General features: G+C 45.5%; 1 protein-coding gene across 1 annotated transcript in view; it reads left to right on the plus strand.

Moving 5' to 3' along the window:
- The window catches only part of pcnx2 (pecanex 2), a gene marked incomplete at its 5' end in the record, with an annotated part of 34,099 nt that extends 20,995 nt beyond the window's left edge, over nt 1-13,104 (plus strand). The window contains 15 exons of the mRNA XM_080016430.1: nt 106-235; nt 1,790-1,848; nt 2,562-2,777; nt 3,692-3,945; nt 5,261-5,494; nt 6,579-6,682; nt 6,793-6,937; nt 7,052-7,282; nt 7,812-7,969; nt 8,058-8,174; nt 9,255-9,433; nt 9,907-10,073; nt 10,246-10,314; nt 11,495-11,671; nt 12,635-13,104. Coding sequence (XP_079872556.1) covers nt 106-235; nt 1,790-1,848; nt 2,562-2,777; nt 3,692-3,945; nt 5,261-5,494; nt 6,579-6,682; nt 6,793-6,937; nt 7,052-7,282; nt 7,812-7,969; nt 8,058-8,174; nt 9,255-9,433; nt 9,907-10,073; nt 10,246-10,314; nt 11,495-11,671; nt 12,635-12,787 — 2,393 coding nt within the window. The 3' untranslated portion in view covers nt 12,788-13,104. The remainder of the gene's footprint in view (nt 1-105; nt 236-1,789; nt 1,849-2,561; nt 2,778-3,691; nt 3,946-5,260; nt 5,495-6,578; nt 6,683-6,792; nt 6,938-7,051; nt 7,283-7,811; nt 7,970-8,057; nt 8,175-9,254; nt 9,434-9,906; nt 10,074-10,245; nt 10,315-11,494; nt 11,672-12,634) is intronic.
- Between the last annotated feature and the right edge of the window lie 4,014 nt (nt 13,105-17,118).

The following is a 17,118-nucleotide window of genomic DNA, read 5'->3' on the forward strand; positions in this document are numbered from 1 at the left end:
ACAAATTGAATGGGCGATGGTGAGATTGAGTGAAGCGAGTCGTCGCACCGAGTCACCGCCCCCCACGGAGTCAAGAGCTTCCTTCCTTGACCGAAGCTCCCCCAGACTCGGCCATGCTGCTGCTCCAGACGCTCCTCACCACCATCTTCTACACTCCCCTCGCTCCGTTCCTGGGCAGCGCCATCTTCATCTCCTCCTACCCGCGGCCCGTCAAATTCTGGGAGCGCAACTACAAGTAAGAGCCTGATGTAGTGCGGGAGGGAATGGAGCGTGTCTGTGTGGAGGTCCAAAGGTGGACGGACGCTGATGAATGGTCTTACTGGTCCAACAGATTTTAGATATATTTATTTATGCAAAATTGCACTATTCCTAGGTGTTACAATGTGAATTGTTGATACACATCTGTATTATTATTATTTTTTTTTTTGGTATGTTGTATATTGTAATTTTTTTTCCCAAAAATGTTTAAGTTCATTTTTAGGTTTATTGTATATTGCAGAATATTGCTTTGTTGAGACATTTACATTTTTCAATTTCTATGTATTTATTTTTAGATTTTTTATTTCTTTATTATTAGTGCTCATTGCAATTTGCCTTCGCCCCTGGGTTGATAAAATTCTATCTATGTATCTATCTATCTGTCTGTCTGTCTGTCTGTCTGTCTGTCTGTCTGCCTGCCTGCCTGCCTGCCTGCCTGCCTGCCTGCCTATCTATCTGTTTGTATGTCTGTCTATCTATATGTGTATCTGCCTATCTATCTATCTGTCTGTCTGTCTGTCTGTCTGTCTGTCTGTCTGTCTGTCTGTCTGTCTATCTATTGATCGTCCTGTCATTAAAGCACACTGATAATTGAAAATAAATAGAGAGAGTTTAAAGAGAGGGAAGGGAAGACAGCCTTTCAGAGCGAAGCAAAGAAAAAATCAATGCGAGGGAATGGACACGAGGGGATGAAACGCAGCGGACAAAGAGAGAAAAAAAAAAAAAAAAAAAAAAAAGAAGATGCAGGCACGAAACTTGAAAGATGGATGACCTCAGTCGAGTCCCATTGAAAGCGCATGTACTTTTTAAGTGCCTCGCCGGGTCTCTCCGTCACACACACAGAAGCTGAAAACCCCTTCAGCCCCAGCCGGGCCCTTCTTACTTATTGATGGAAACCGCCCGGTCTATACTGGAGCTCTCCTGGAAGCGCTCCCAAAATACACCCGACTCGCCCGGCTCCACTGGGGTTGCGTCGTATCCGTACAACCCTCCGTAACGTGACCCTTCAGAAGCGATCCACTCACCTTGGAGACATTTTTGAGAGGCGTTATTACAGGAGTATTATAGCGAGATTCGGCGCTTCTCCCCAAAGCTGCGAAAGAGAAATAAGCGAGCAATGTCAGACATCAACGACAGTGGCAGATCCAACCAAAGAGACGACAAAATGACAGGCTTTAGTCTTTTATTTTTTTTTGGTTTTATACTTTTAAAGGTATTCAGATTTGTGTATTTCTAAGTGCTGTCAGCCCTTGCAGGGATCTGTGGTAGAATCTTTGATATATATATATATATATATATATATATATATATATATTTATTTATTTTCGTATGAGCTATTTCCAAACCTTTTCCCGCTGGGGATCCTTCAGGGGAGACGATCTTCATGTGATGTTCATATTTTTATTCAAGTTAGCCCTGTATTGTTAAGATTTTGTCGCGCCAGCGCCCTTTGCACGGCGATTCCTTTTTTCCTTGGTGGCTCCTCGGTACCTTCTGCCTAAAACTGTGTTAAATCTTCCCCTCGCTGCAGCACCAAGCGCATCGACAACTCCAACAGCAGACTGGTGTCCCAGGTGGACAAGGAGACAGGTAAAGCCTTGAGTGTACGGCTGTGATTGTCCGATTGTCCTCATGATATTACACAATATTATATGAGATGTCTACCGTCTTGGACTACACTCACCTGGTGACTACAGGAGTCCTTAAAAGCCATGAAATAGTCTGAAATTGTTTAGTATTTATTATTCATCCATGTATTTGTTTTTGTCAAAATGAGTGCACTATTTCTATTTTTGTTACAGCGTGAATTGTTCATACAGAGGTTCATTGTTTTTTTCTTTCTTTTTAGGGATATTGTATATTGTTGTATTTATTTTCAAATGTTTATGTACACTTTTAGGTTCATTGTAAATTGCCAATTGTTCAATTTTTTATTGTGATTATTATATTATTTGACTATTTTTTATGCATTTTTTACAATTTTAATTAATATGTGCCTTCACAATGACCTGCTTTACTTCTATTCTACATAATATATACTATAAATCCACGATACTATACTATATACTGTATATATACTGTACAGTATATATACTATATTAACTATTCGAGATGATCCCAACTCATTTTGCTTGGCTTTCGAGAGAATTCCGAAAAAAAACCCTTGCAATTACATAAGAGAGACGAAACAAGACGGTGTCGAGATGGGGGGCTGAAATAAAACCCGCAAGATATTAGTACCACGAGTACGAACTCCATCCACCCGTCCACCCACACCCGTCCCCCGCCCCTCTGCCCTCCAGGCTGCGATGACAACAACCTCAACTCCATCTTCTACGAGTACCTGACGCGCTCCCTGCAGCACTCGCTGTGCGGGGACCTGCTGCTGGGCCGCTGGGGGAACTACGCGGCGGGGGACTGCTTCATCCTGGCCTCCGACTACCTCAACGCCCTGGTGCACCTGGTGGAGATCGGCAACGGCCTGGTCACCTTCCAGCTCCGGGGCCTGGAGTTCAGGGGTGGGCAAACGTGTTGAGCTCCGTGCATTCCTCCCTTCCTCCCTCCCTCCCTTCCTTCCTTCCCTCGCACTCTGCCCATTTACTTTACTCCCCTTTCCTCCCCCCCCCCCTCCCACCTCACCTCCCACTCGTCTTCTTTACTTTCCTACCTTCCCTCCTTCCCTCTTCCCTTCCTTTCCTATCTCCCGCTTCAACTTCCTCCAGCCTTTACTCCCGCCTAACTATTTCTCCTCCCTCTTTCCTTCCTCCCTTCCTTCCTTTTATCGGTTCATTTCCTCCCCTCTTTCTCTTTACTTTCCATCCTTCCATTTTTCTTCCTTCCTTCCCTCTCTCCCTCATTTACTTCCTCAAACCTTCTTCCTTCCTAACTAATTTTCCGACCCACCCTCCTTCCTTTCTGCCTTCTTTTTATTCCTTCCTTTCTTTCCTCCCTCTCTCCCTCTTCCTCTTTACTTTCCTTCCTTCCTTCCTTCCTTCGCTCCCTCTTTTGCCTTCTCTGACCCCCTTCTTCCAGCCTATCTTTCCTTCCTTCCTTCCTTCCTTCCTTCTCTCTCACTTTTACCTTCTCAGAACCCCATTGTCCAACCAAACTATCCAACCGATCTATCTATCTATCTATCTATCTATCTAGCTATCCTTCCTTCCTTCCATCCATCGCACCCTCTTTTGCCTTCTCTGACCCGCTTCTTCCAACCACTCCTTCCTTCCTTTCTTCCTTCCTCCTCTCTCGCTTTTACCTTCTCTGACCCCCTCCTTCCAACCTATCTATCTATCTACCTGTCCTTCCTTCCTTTCTTCCTTCCGTCACCATTACAAACAGGACAGATCGTGTAACTCTTAATGTGTAAGACAGTCAGTCAGCCCGGATCTCTAACCCGCATCCCCCTCTCTCCCTGTCCCTCCCTCCATTGCAGGCACCTACTGCCAGCAGCGGGAGGTGGAGGCCATCACGGAGGGCGTGGAGGAGGACGACTCCTGCTGCTGCTGCGAGCCGGGCCACCTGCCCCACGTGCTGTCGTGCAACGCGGCCTTCAACCTGCGCTGGCTGGCCTGGGAGGTGATGGCCACCAAGTACCTGCTGGAGGGCTACAGCATCAGCGAGAACAACGCCGCCACCATGCTGCAGGTGTACGACCTCCGCAAGCTGCTCATCACCTACTACCTGAAGGTACGTTTTGGGGTATAAATGCTGGAAGATGTCTTCCTAAAGGAAAACTCTGAAGGTATTTTTCCGTCATTGGGAGTGGTCAACCAGAGGTGGAAAATTCCAGGTTTGGAAAGTAACAGTCCTGCCATGTTTTCGTTCCAGCCGACGCACTGATCTGGCTGATTTCACTGTGGTCGTCGGACCCCGTGTTGACGGTAATCAATGCAATCCACACGGTGGACTCAAAATCCAGGGGTGGAATTTTACCCCCTTGAACTTGGATTTTCCACCTCCGAAATTGATCGGGTATTGAGAGATCCGCTTAATCATTGAGGTCGACTCCCAATGGTCGTCAATAAGGTCCAGGTCAAAATATACGAGTTGCCCTTCAACCGAGGTGCAGCCCGATCGTTTTTGTGAAATTGTTCGAACATTTTCGGATGTTTGTTTGACAATCGCGGCGGTGTACAGCGGTTGCGTGTCCGGATCGCTGCACCAACCGGTGGCACGGTGGCGCAGTGCATTGCACTGCTGCCTCACAGCAAGAAGGTCCTGGGTTCGATTCCCGCCTGGGGCGCTGTTGGCACCGTGCTCCGGCGGGTTATCTTCCAAAAACAGGAGCCTTTCTGTGTGGAGTTTGCATGTTCTCCCCGTGCTCACATGGGGTTTCCTCCACCTCACGTCAGTAAGGACCCCCACCAAAAACATGCACCCATCATCGTCTGACCAGCGATGGACACTTATCACCTGGTCCCCGGGCGCGTCCACGTATGCTGCCCACTGCTCCTGGCTGTGCCCCCGGAGGAAGGACAAGCCAGGATGGGTCAAAAGCAGAGGAGCCATTTCACCGGCCACCATCAAGCATGTGCATGTGTGTGTGTGTGTGCAAGCATGTGTTGTGGAGTGTCGTGTGACGATTAAAGACTGTTTCTTCTTCTTTCTTCAACCTGGTGTCGCTCTTCACGTAAGCACGCATCTTGCGGATAACAAGGGGTAAGCTGGTACTTGTAACTTTTTTGGCGTGATTTGACAGCGCTGGATATAAGAACATTCTATCGATGCTGCCAAGAAATGTAACATACAGTACGGTACTTCCAGTTTGTGAAAGAAGGAATACTGTATCTGCACACTGCTTCATGCTCCTAACGTCTGATTTTGAGATCCTCTATCCATCCGTCTTCCCATCCATCCAGTCATCCATTGTAATTACCTGCATATTTCTTTTCAGGTTTGCGGGAGTCTGAGGATCCTCACATTCGTCGATAGCGCATCATACGGATAAATGTGAAAATGATATTCTATCACGTCTCCCCTCCTCCCCTCTCTCTCCTCCCAGAGCATCGTCTACTACCTGGTCCAGGCTCCCAAGCTGTCCGGCTGGTTGAAGGACGCCGCCATCCAGGAGTCGCTGCAGTCCTACACCAAGTGGCACCACATTGAGCGCGACCCGCAGGTCTTCAGCGTCAAGATCGACGAGGACTACGTGCACTGCCTGCAGGGCGTGACGCGCGCCAGCTTCTGCAACGTCTACCTGGAGTGGGTGCAGTACTGCGCCGGCAAGATGGAGACGGTACGTGACACGGCAGCGTCTGGGAAACTTTAGGGGAACGGAAGACAAAAATAACGTCACATCGCAATGAACACAAGCTGGAGTGTAGTAAAAAAAAAAAAAAGCCTCCAGAAAACTCCTTTCTGCCATGAAACTCCGGACTTCATGGCAGAGATACACCAAAAGACTTTCAGAAGACTGACATTTCATACTGTATTTACAGGATTTTAGGATTCAGAGAGGATGGCTGATTACTGAAGATTACACAAGATTTGCGCTCACAACAGGAGCAGAGATTAGGATAATATTGAACCAGCCTGATTACCAAACTAGTCTGATCGTGACAGTCTCTGATCGTCTCAAATCGAACGACTGCCGGTGAAGTGCACTCTGAACGGCGCCCTTCAAGGCAAGAGATTTCCTCAGGATTCTCTTCAGATCTTGAAAGATTTTTCTGGGGCGAAAGTAGTTTGGATTTATAGGGATGCAGCCATTGTGAAATTCTGGGATGATACCGATACCGATGATTAAAATAACAGTATTGCCGACATCGATGTGTTTTTTTCGAGTTCCCCGAACACAGCTTCACTTACACTTTTCCGAGTTCCCATGAGTGCAGCATCACTTCCTGCTTGGAGCGCCGTGGAGAGCCGTGTCAGCTTCTCCTATAATCGATCAGGGATCTTCTCTTGGAATGGGTAATAAATAAAAAATAAATAAAGATTAAATGGGTCAGCCACTGCCATCGGTGAATGTCATCTTATTTGCTGGTACGCCGATGGCGGTCAAGAAGTCGAATATCAGCCGATATGGATGTAGGGCTGATAAATCGGTGCATCCCTATAGGAGGATATTAGGAATAAGGTGTTAATCCTGATTATGACTGTCATCATAGATTGTGTTCAGTAACATTTATCATATATATTTTATTTACCCACCAGTCAATGACATTAGATCCATTTTTCAAATGTGTCTGTATGATTCTCGAAAAACATATACACATTAAGTGTGTGTGTGTGTGTGTGTGTGTGTTTGTGTGGTGTGTCTGTGTGTGCATGTGTGTATGTGTGTGTGTGCGTGCGTGCGTGTGTGTGTGTGTGTCCAGCCTGTGGACAGTGATGAGGACTCTCCCCTGGTCACCCTGTCCTACGCCCTCTCCGTCCTCGGGAGGAGATCTCTTGGCACCGCGTCGCACAACATGTCCAACAGGTGAAACTTAACCGTCACTGGAGAAAATCAACCCCCGTCCGGATTGTGTCCTGAATCAAGTCCCACGGAGCTCTGAATTATCGCGTCTCTCTCCGCTTCTCTGTCAACAGCCTGGAGTCGTTCCTGTATGGTTTCAACACGCTGTTTAAAGGGGACTTCCGTATCGCCACCAAGGACGAGTGGGTCTTCGCCGACATGGACCTTCTGCAGAAGGTGGTGGCTCCAGCCGTCAGGATGAGCCTCAAGCTACACCAGGTATAAAAAAAAACCCAAAAAACAAACAAAAAAAATAAAATAATTAAAGCCCCAGATTTCAGCTGTGCTCACGGTTCGAGTTTGTGGGTTCTATTCACCATCGATTCCCAACAGGACCACTTCACGTGTCTGGAGGAGACGGAGGAGGCGTCCAACCTGTACGAGGCCATCAGTAACTACCGCAGCAGCCTGGTGATCTGCCACGAGAGCGACCCGGCGTGGCGCAAGGCGGTGCTGTCCAGCCGCGACACGCTGCTCACGCTGCGCCACATGATCGACGAGGGCACCGACGAGTACAAGATCATCATGCTGTACAAACGCCATCTCAGCTTCAAGGTCATCAAGGTGAAGACCCCCGGAAGGAAGGTGGATTTATAGTGAGGGGACCGAAATGGGGAAGTCGGCGCGCTCTCCGCCTTAAAGCTGTGATGCAATTTAAAGCTTTTAAAATTCTGATGAAACTTAAGTTTGTTTTTTGTTTATAGAATTATTTGTTTCGTTCCTCAGTTTTCGATCTTGGAAGTTTGAATGTGTCAATATACAGTAAATCTGTCTTCACGGAACCCCAGAGGTGTGCGGCGTTCCGTATCCAAAGCTACTGTAATGATGGTAATATTCGGGAATGCAAAAATAGTGTCCTAAGTGATAAGTAGTAATAAGTGTAGTTTAGGTGTCAATAGATTGTCTTAGTCAGTACTTTTCAGCATAGATTTAAGTTTTGGACTATGCAGTATATGGGTAAGTGGTGTTCCTAGTAAGCGTGTATGAGGTTGTGAAAGTCGGGTTGCCTTCAATTCCCTGTGTATTTGTTCTTAATTCTTCCTCTTCCTTCTTCTTCCTCCCTCACCACTCTCCCTTCCCTCTCTCTCCACAGATCAACAAGGAGTGCGTGCGTGGCCTGTGGGCTGGCCAGCAGCAAGAGCTGGTGTTCCTACGCAACCGGAACCCGGAGCGCGGGAGCATCCAGAACTCCAAGCAGGCGCTCAGGAACATGGTCAACTCCTCCTGCGACCAGCCGCTGGGATACCCCATGTATGTCGACGCCAAACGGGCGAGCGGGTAGGGTTTTTCTCCAACACGTTCCGGATGTTTACAGCCGTTACCTCTGTCGTGACTCCAGGTATGTGTCGCCGCTGACCACGTCGTACGCGGGGACGCACCGCACGCTCCACGGCATCGGGGGAGGAGCGCTGAGTCTGGACGCCCTCCGCACCTGGCTCTGCTCCAAATGGCTACGGTCAGTCCATGCTCCCGATTGCCTGTTGCGGCAGTTCCGCCTGCCACACGCCAGCCCGAGTGGCATATTCGGGGCCCCTCCGGCACAGAGACACAAACGATGGGGTTGCAGACACACACGTTTATTGTAGAGACTGGGCTAGGTGGAACAAACCTGGAGCAGGTGGACAGCATGTCATGACAAGGGCTCCTATGCTGAGCGAGTGTGGGGATGAGGGTTTTACCTGTTGATTGTTAGACCAAGCACCGAGCAACTACTATCTAAAAACCAATTGCCTAGACCCAGGACAGGTGTGGCTGCTCAAACCACACCACACCCGTTTTAGTTTTTTACTTGAATTTTACTACATCTCCCATAAGTCAACCAGGTTTTTCTCAAATCATTTAAGTTATGATCTTAAGACCTATGATACATACGAAAATGGTGAAGTTGTACCTGATCCCCCCCAAAATCACGGATCTACATCAAAAGAAAACTGGAAAGATGCAGTTTGGAAACTTTTCATAAACAGAGTTGGACAATTCCAGGTTCGGAAAGTTTAAATCCTGTTTCCATGTTTTTGCTCCAGCCCACGCACTGATCCTGCTGGTTTCACTCGAATTAATAAGATCCACATCCCGGAGGGAAATTTTATTTTCTTAAGCCTGGATTTTCCATCTCAGTTCAGAGATACCACCCAAATAGACTATTTCTACAATTCTACAATTCATTTCAATGTCAGCGAGTGTGTGTGTGTGTGTGTGTGTGTGTGTGTGTGTGTGTGTGTGTGTGTGTCAAATGGAAAGCAATTGTACCCTCTTAAGCTCCTTAGAGGCTGAACCTACCTGTTTAGATCACATTGTTAATCCTGATTAGCTTTGGAGTGGAAGGTGTTGTTTTCATTTCACTAAGTAACCAGGGAAGGGCAGGGACAAAACATGCTCCATCAGCCAGAACAATCCAGCTACTTTTACAGTGTGTGTGTGTGTGTGTGTGTATCAGTATTATCCATGAACGTTGTCTTACATAGATTGTTTCATCACCTCTCTTCCTCCATATCCTATCATATACATTGTATGTGTGTGTGTGTGTCCTTGGCAGGGTGCGGAAGGACAACCTGACCAGCTGCAACAGCGGCGTCAACATGGAGGACGTGGACTGCGCCGTGGGCGGCTCATCCTCCCTGAGCCACAACCACCCGTCCTCCGTCACCTCCAACAGCCTGAGCCTCTACCAGCACAGGACTCGCACCACCCGCCACCACAGGCACCACAACGCAGGTGCCTGCCGTCACCAAGCACGCACGCGCACGCGCACACACACACACACACACACACACACACACACACACACACACACACACACACACACACACACACACACACACACACAACACTGTTTCTAGAGTGTCTGCAGGTCCTTGTCTTAAAATGTCTTCAACTAAATTTGACAGAAATTAAAACACATTGATTTCAATGGGAACAATGTGTCTGATTTTAATATTTTTGTCAAAATTGCTCAAATTCTTCTGCTTCTACATGATGTTATAAAACCCAAAGTCTACCACTGAACCTAAATAAATAAATGTCTAAATTTGTCCGAAAAAGGTCTTAAATGGTATTAAATGTGCACCTCTGATACCTGCAGACATTATGTGGTCCATGTTATACGGTTCCAGACATGGCCGCCATACAAATATTTAGGTAGATTTTTAGACACATACAAATAGGGTTTTGATTGTGTTTGTTTTCAGCACGAAGGGAGTATCGCAGCCGCTCAGTGCAGCCCCAGAGTCAGCGGCCGCCGGTCAGCAGCCAATCAGGGCCCATCCTGGACTCTGGCTCCGCCCACGGGCTAGTCCAGCGGCTCTCCAACAGCCAGCTGTCCTTCAACACCTCCATAGCCTCCATCTTCTCCCAGGTGCATTAATACACTAATAGACACACACACAAACACACACAGTGTGATGTGTGTGTGTGTGTGTGTGTGTGTGTCTGTGTGTGTGTGTGTGTGTGTGTGTGTGTCTTTGCTAATAAGGGTGGTGTAAAGCAGAGGCTTTTAAAACTTTTTTTTATTGTTCCCGTGTCCTCAGGTTCCCCGTCTGTCGGGCGCTGGTGGGATCAGCTCTCAGCTCCAGGCAGCGCAGCAGCGCTCCAGCCAGGTAGGAGCTCAGGGAGTCCCTCGCATGTGCCTTCCAAAGGGTCCCCACGTGGATGACAAGGACGTGAAATGTGTCTCACACGGCAACTGTGAAGAAATGTCGATAAGAAACAGCCGTAGTCGATTTGGTCCCAGGTGTGATCTCACACCTCGATTGCGGCCAATCACCGTGGACTCCTCATTTGCATAATCTCGCCCCTAGAGAAGGGAAAAGGGAGGGCCTTCTCTGTTAGATGTAATTTGATTCAAGTTGAATAATTTAAGAAATGAAAATAAGTAAAAATGTCAATACTATTTTATAGAATTGTAATTTTTTTATATTACAATAACAGGTAGTAGACTTTCTGGAATGGCAGAAAATGACTGACCTTCTACCAACTCCTGACTTTGTTACGGACACTGCATCGGGTTGGCATATGAAGTTTATGATGATGTCTACGATCCTAAATATTGTTAGGATTTTCTTTTTTCTTTTCTTTTTGTTTAATTATTTAAGAATTATTTGAGTGCTGCTCGGAGACGGCTTGAATTATTGGTCTGGGATAATTCAAGAGAAATTGTGATTGAAAATCATTCACTGAAGAATTGTGGTGGCGCTTCAAGATTGTTTTTTTTTTTTTTATCGTTACTATTTGATTGTCTTCCGTCAATGTAAAGCACTTTGAGTTGGATCATGTTGTGTATAAAAGGTGCTAAACCTGTACAGGTTATTATTATTATCATCATCATCACCATCATCATTATTATCATTATTATCATCATTATAATCGTCATTATCATTATTATCATCATCATTATTATTATCATCATCATCATTATTATTGTTATTATTATTTGTATCATTATCATCATTATCATCATCATCATCATTATCATCATTATCACTATTATTATTATCATCATCATCATCATCATTATCATCATCATCAGTATTATTATCATCATTGTTATGATTATTATCATCATTATTATTATTATTATCATCATCATTATCATTATTAACATCATTATTATTATAATTATTATTATCATTAGTATTATCATCATTATTACCATTAGTATTATTATCATCATTATTATGTTTTATTATTGTTATCATTATTATTATTATGTGGATTTTATTTACCAAACAAGTGTTCAACAACACCATCTGAGGAGTCCACTTCCATGCTCTTTCCCAGGTGTCGTCGTCGTCGTCCACGCTCAGCCTCCTGTTTGGGAAGCGTAGTTTCTCCAGCGGTCTGGTGATCTCCGGGCTGTCGGCCGCCGAGGGGGGAAACACCACCGACACGCAGTCGTCCTCCAGCGTCAACATCGCCATCGGGCCCTCGCACCGCTCCAGCAGCAGGGCCACGCAGGTGGGGGGACGACCACAAACCCAAAGAAACCCTTTTTTTTAATCTTGAAGAGGAAGGAGGGATGAGGAGGGAAGGGATTAATGAAGGGAAATGAAGGAAGGAACGGAGGAAGGAGTGAAGGAAGGAAAGAAGGAATGGAGGAATGAAGGAAGGAGGGTGAGAAGGAAAGAAGGAATGGAGGACTGAATGAAGGGAGGAATGAAGGAAGGAGCGAAGGAGGGAGGGAGGGGAAAAGGAAGGAATGGAGGAATGAAGGGAGGGAAGGAAGGAAGGAAAGAAGGAAGGGAGGAAGGGGGAAGGAAGGAAAGAAGGAATGGAGGAATGAAGGAAGGGAGGAAGGAAAGAAGGAAGGGAGGTAGGGGGAAGGAAGGAAAGACGGAATGGAGGAATGAAGGAAGGGAGGAAGGAGGGAGGGATGGAAGGAAAGAAGGAATGGAGGAATGAAGGAAAGAAGGAAGGGAGGAAGGGGAAAGAAGGAAAGAAGGAATGAAGGAAGGGAGGAAGGAGGGAGGGATGGAAGGAAAGAAGGAATGGAGGAATGAAGGAAGGGAGGAAGGAGGGAGGGATGGAAGGAAAGAAGGAATGGAGGAATGAAGGAAGGGAGGAAGGAAGGAAGGGGGTGAAGGAAGGAGGGAGGGAAAGAAAGAAGGAATGGAGGAAAGAGGGAGGGAGCGAAGGAAAGAAGGAATGGAGGGATTGAAGGAAGGAGAAGGAGAGCGTGACGGGAGTAATGAAGGAAGGCAGAACAGATTGGAGAAGGACGGAAGAAGAGATGGAATGAAGGACGGAAGGACAGAGGAAAGGACAAGGGAGGAATGAGGGAAGAAATGAAGGAAGAAAGGAAAAGGAGGACTGAAGCGAGGAGAAGGAAAGAGGGAAGGAAGGAAGGAAGGACGGAGAAAGAAGGAATGTAGGAAGGAAGAGGAAGGAATTAAGGAATCTCTCTCTCTCTCTCTCTCTCAGTGCACGTCAGAGGCGTATGAGAGTATGGACGCCTCCTTCCCCAACGCCGCCATTGGTCCGAAGGACGTCCCGCAGTCATGTGACCACGGCTGCAGCCAGGGATTGGACAAGACGCAGGAGGACGTCGAAGAGGCCGCGGACAAGACTGTGTAAAGACGCACACACACACACACACACACACACACACACGCACACACACACACACACACACACACACACACACACACACAGTGGGAGTGTGTGCCCTCCCACATGAATATACAGAGAGGACTGTATGAAAACCGCGCGCACACACACACACACACACACACACACACACACACACACACATGCAGATGATGATTGTATGAGAGAACACACACGCACACCGACCTGCCTCCTCTCCGTCCTCAGCATGGTCTCACCTCGTTGTCTGAATGTAAACAAAACAACAACAACAACAACAACACAAATAAAAGAACGTGATCTCAGACCTGGTGATGAAATAAAATAAAAGGTTTTTAAAGGAAATGTCTTCTTTCTACCTCCATCTGCGTGTGTGTGTGTTTTAAGGGTAATTCTGTCCCAATGCTCTTTCCCCCCGCTCTTTAATGCTCTTTAAACAAGATGGCTCAGACGAACTAAACCTGCGAATATTTATGGTTATTGCCCATAAATATGGAAGCCTAGGTGTCAACGCAAAATCAAAATAACATTTATCCGCCATTTCTAAGCGACGCCACACGCAAGGGTGAAAGAACAGGGAAAATTAAAAATGTTTTATAGGTAGTTATACACAAATAATAATAATTATCTATTATTCGGTATAAAACAGCACGCCTCGCAGCCTTGCCCTCCAGTCGAGCCTTGCAGCCCCAGGTCCGGGTTTCCATGGTACAACCCACTTAATAAGTGAGTAATAACAATAAGCTGCTACTGTAAATATCGTTATCTATCGATTCACATTACCTGATTATTAACCTTTGACAGGTTAAAGCTCGTACAATGTGGGGAGATTTTTAATTTTCTTTGTCAAGCCAAACTACTTTCGGCAATTTTTCCTCCCACCCCCTCCCGCGTTGACAGAAAACTTCTGTCGGTGCCGATCAAACGGCAAATCAATACCGGGAATACCGAAGATATTTGACGACGGCACCTCCCAGCTTTACGTCCAAGAAAGACTCAATCACAAATGGTAAAAAGAAAAAATCTATTAGGTATTTATTGTAAGATGTTACATTTATTTTTGATGGGTTTTTTTTTTCTCTAGCAGCACTATTTAAATTACAGATGTCCAAGGGCAGTTACCAAAGTGTTCTCTCTTACGCAAGATGTCATGTAAACAAAGACAAGAGATCCAACTTTACACCCAAATGTACCACAGTCAAACACGCTTTAAACATGGTGAATGCATATGTTAAGAAATATAAGTTAAAAACGCTGCTGAAGGACAAGTTTGTTTCTTTTTAGATAAAGTAAAAATAAAAGATATATATACTTTTTGAAAATAAATAGAATAAAAAAAAATTAAAATGGCAAAAAAAGCGAACAACTTTTTTTTGTTTTTTTGCACACAAGTTACAATTTTCAGTTAAACCTGATATGTGTTACCCATTGACCCCACACGTTTTCATTGGATTTCATGGTTTTGTTTGGGTGGGTTTCACATGTTCTTTGTAGCCAACAATGTGTCATATACTGTAAATATCTCAGTGCACGGTTGAACAGCATATGCAGGATATTACGCACTTCCTTCCTTTTCTACCTGCGCTCATCTGTCCCTTCTGCAGCCATAAACCAGCCAAGGAACAGAGACAAACCTGTATTTTGTCACAGACGCTCGATCGACATGCGCGGTGTTCGCGTCACCGCTTTTACATACAGTACAGTGGAAACGGCGGGGGAATTGTTTTGGCCACAGAGGATTTTTAGAAAGGGGCAATATTTGACTTTGACTTGAGCTTTTGAGTTGTTTCTTTAACTCAGTTCTAGAGCCCTAAAGGTGACAAGGGGTTTCGAATGAGATTGAATCGCTCATCTATTTCATATGTTATAGTATAGCTCCACGGTTATATGCATATATTTCTTCCCAAAATAGGTTTATTCTAATTATAGCGTAGCAATTCTTTCTTGAAGTAAAAAAAAATATCCCCATAAGACGAGGTCATTTTGCAAGAACGCACATAGCCATATGCACACGCACGCACACACACACACTCAGACTTGTGCCGCCTTTTGAAAACACTAAAACTCTGCATGGTACTTTGTGAGATATGAACATAAGAGATTTGAATGCTACAGTAGGAGTACCTGTGTTCTCAGCGTACCTGTGTTCTCAGCGTACCTGTGTTCTCGTCTATTCTCTCTGTCGTCACAGATCATTTCCTCCTCTTCTCGTTTCACACCTCTCGCAGTAGCGCGGTCCGAGCATGCCGATAGCAACCCCGCGACCTTAAATTGTCTCCGGTGGGGAAAACAGGCAAGCGCATTCTAGACGGTTTCAAATGCTCTGCGAGGTGAAATAAATTAAAACAAAAACGACAATTAGAGAAGAATCTTAATATTATATTCTGACCGTTTGGCCTCAAAAAACAATTTGTTTCAGCCCCCGCGCCCTACGTCATTACAAATTGTTAATGTCGGGGTCGGAGTTAGCATTGGGACCTGGAAAAAAACTAAAAAAACAAAAAGTCAAATTCTTATATGACTAATATATAAATTGATTAAAAAAAAATAAAAAATAAAGCTAAACTTGTACTGTCCTATTGAAATTGCTCAATAAATCATGCATTTGGAGACAGTCGTTGTCGAAAAGCACCAACCAAAGTCTTGTTGTTATAAATAAGGTCGTTCAGCAATTCTGCCAGTCGTGAAACACCCAACAAGGAATCAGTAAATAATAAATGTCAATATTACAAGAATTTAAATATGAACCTCCAAGGAGTTTCAGATATTTTTAATTGTCTGCATACTGCAGTACTCGAATACATACTCATACAGTATCGTTTATATTAAATAACAGAATTATTATTTCATTTACTTAGCAAAAAGCATGCCGAGTAGAAAAACAATGTCACTTGACGTCTTCAAGTGACGGTAAAATGATTTCATCTTCAGTCAGTGGAACACATCCTCCAGCCTGTATTCTATCTACAAAGGCAAAAAACCAAGAGGCTTAGGCATCTAAATCAATAAAGGAGATTGTGATTGCCTAGAACTGTTAAACAAGTTGGAAAAGCAACTGTTTCCATCTGTACCTGTACAAATATAAACTCTCTGCTAAGTCACCGTAAAGACCTTGTGATACTGCAAACAGACGGCGGGAGGGAGGGAGGGAGGGAGCGAGGGAGGGCTGCCCAGAACGGCAGAGGTCGCGGCTCGACACGACGCTCCCTCCTCCTGCTCAAGCCGCCTCCAACGATACCCTGCGACGCGACTCAAAAGAAAGCGATCGAGAGCGAGAGAGAGAGAGAGAGAGAGAAGACGAGGGAGTCGGTTTCGTGGACGTCTGGTTTTCGGGCAGAAGAGGCAACGAGTCAAACCGAGCGAAATGGTACCAACACCAAATGTTGAGCTTCCTATCGGCAGCCATGGCATGTTTATTATACCGTGGACATCCGTGAAAAACATCAAGGCGCAACATCCACCCCCGCTGAAGGCCTTTTTAGTGACGGGACGTTTCCAGCCATGAGCCCTAAACCAAAATCCTACCGTAACCTAAATCGGTTCAAAAAGGTGAGTGAATGGTCTTTTTTTCCATGCTGGCTTTTTTTAAAGTCTCTTCAAAACTGCCTAAAAATCAGCGTCAATGGCGCACATCAGCGCTGCCGCACTAACCCCCGACCGCTTCCATGAGACAACAGCGTCATAGTGGGAGTCAAAAATCCATCCGGAGGAACCAGCCGTCCTCGCGACGGAGGAGGGATAGTGAGCACCGTTCGTCCCGTGTAAAATGCCTCTTCCGGTCGCTCTGCTAAATGAGCAAAAGGAACGCAAGGACAAAAAAAAAAAAAAAAAACACAACAACAACCAAAAAAACTAAATTGCCAGGAAGGAATGAGGGGGAGCAGGGTGAGGATCTTCACGTGGCGTTTAGCCTCCCTCTGGTGGAGGGACGGGGGTATTGACTGTGCCGATCGCAGCGGGTCACGTCGCACGGGCGCCGGTCGCGCAAGCAGAGACGCTCCCTCGGTCAGGAGACCCCGGCGCAGGGCGAGCCGCCGCCCGTCAGCGTTGCTCAACTCCCAGTTTGGGTTTCAGTCGCCGACGTCCTCTCCCCAAGACTCCAGCACACAGCCACATAATGTCAGATAACAACACGTTTATTTGTTTTCAGCATGTTTTTTTGTTTTTTTTATCATCACGAAGGCATATACTATTTCCTCTGTAAATTACTCGTCATATACATATATATATATATATATATATATATATGACATCTATATACATTTCTATATATATATATATAGTCATATACATAGATACATATGGAGATATTTAGATAT

This window comes from Zeus faber, assembly GCF_960531495.2.
Source record: "Zeus faber genome assembly, chromosome: 16".
NCBI lineage: Eukaryota > Metazoa > Chordata > Actinopteri > Zeiformes > Zeidae > Zeus > Zeus faber.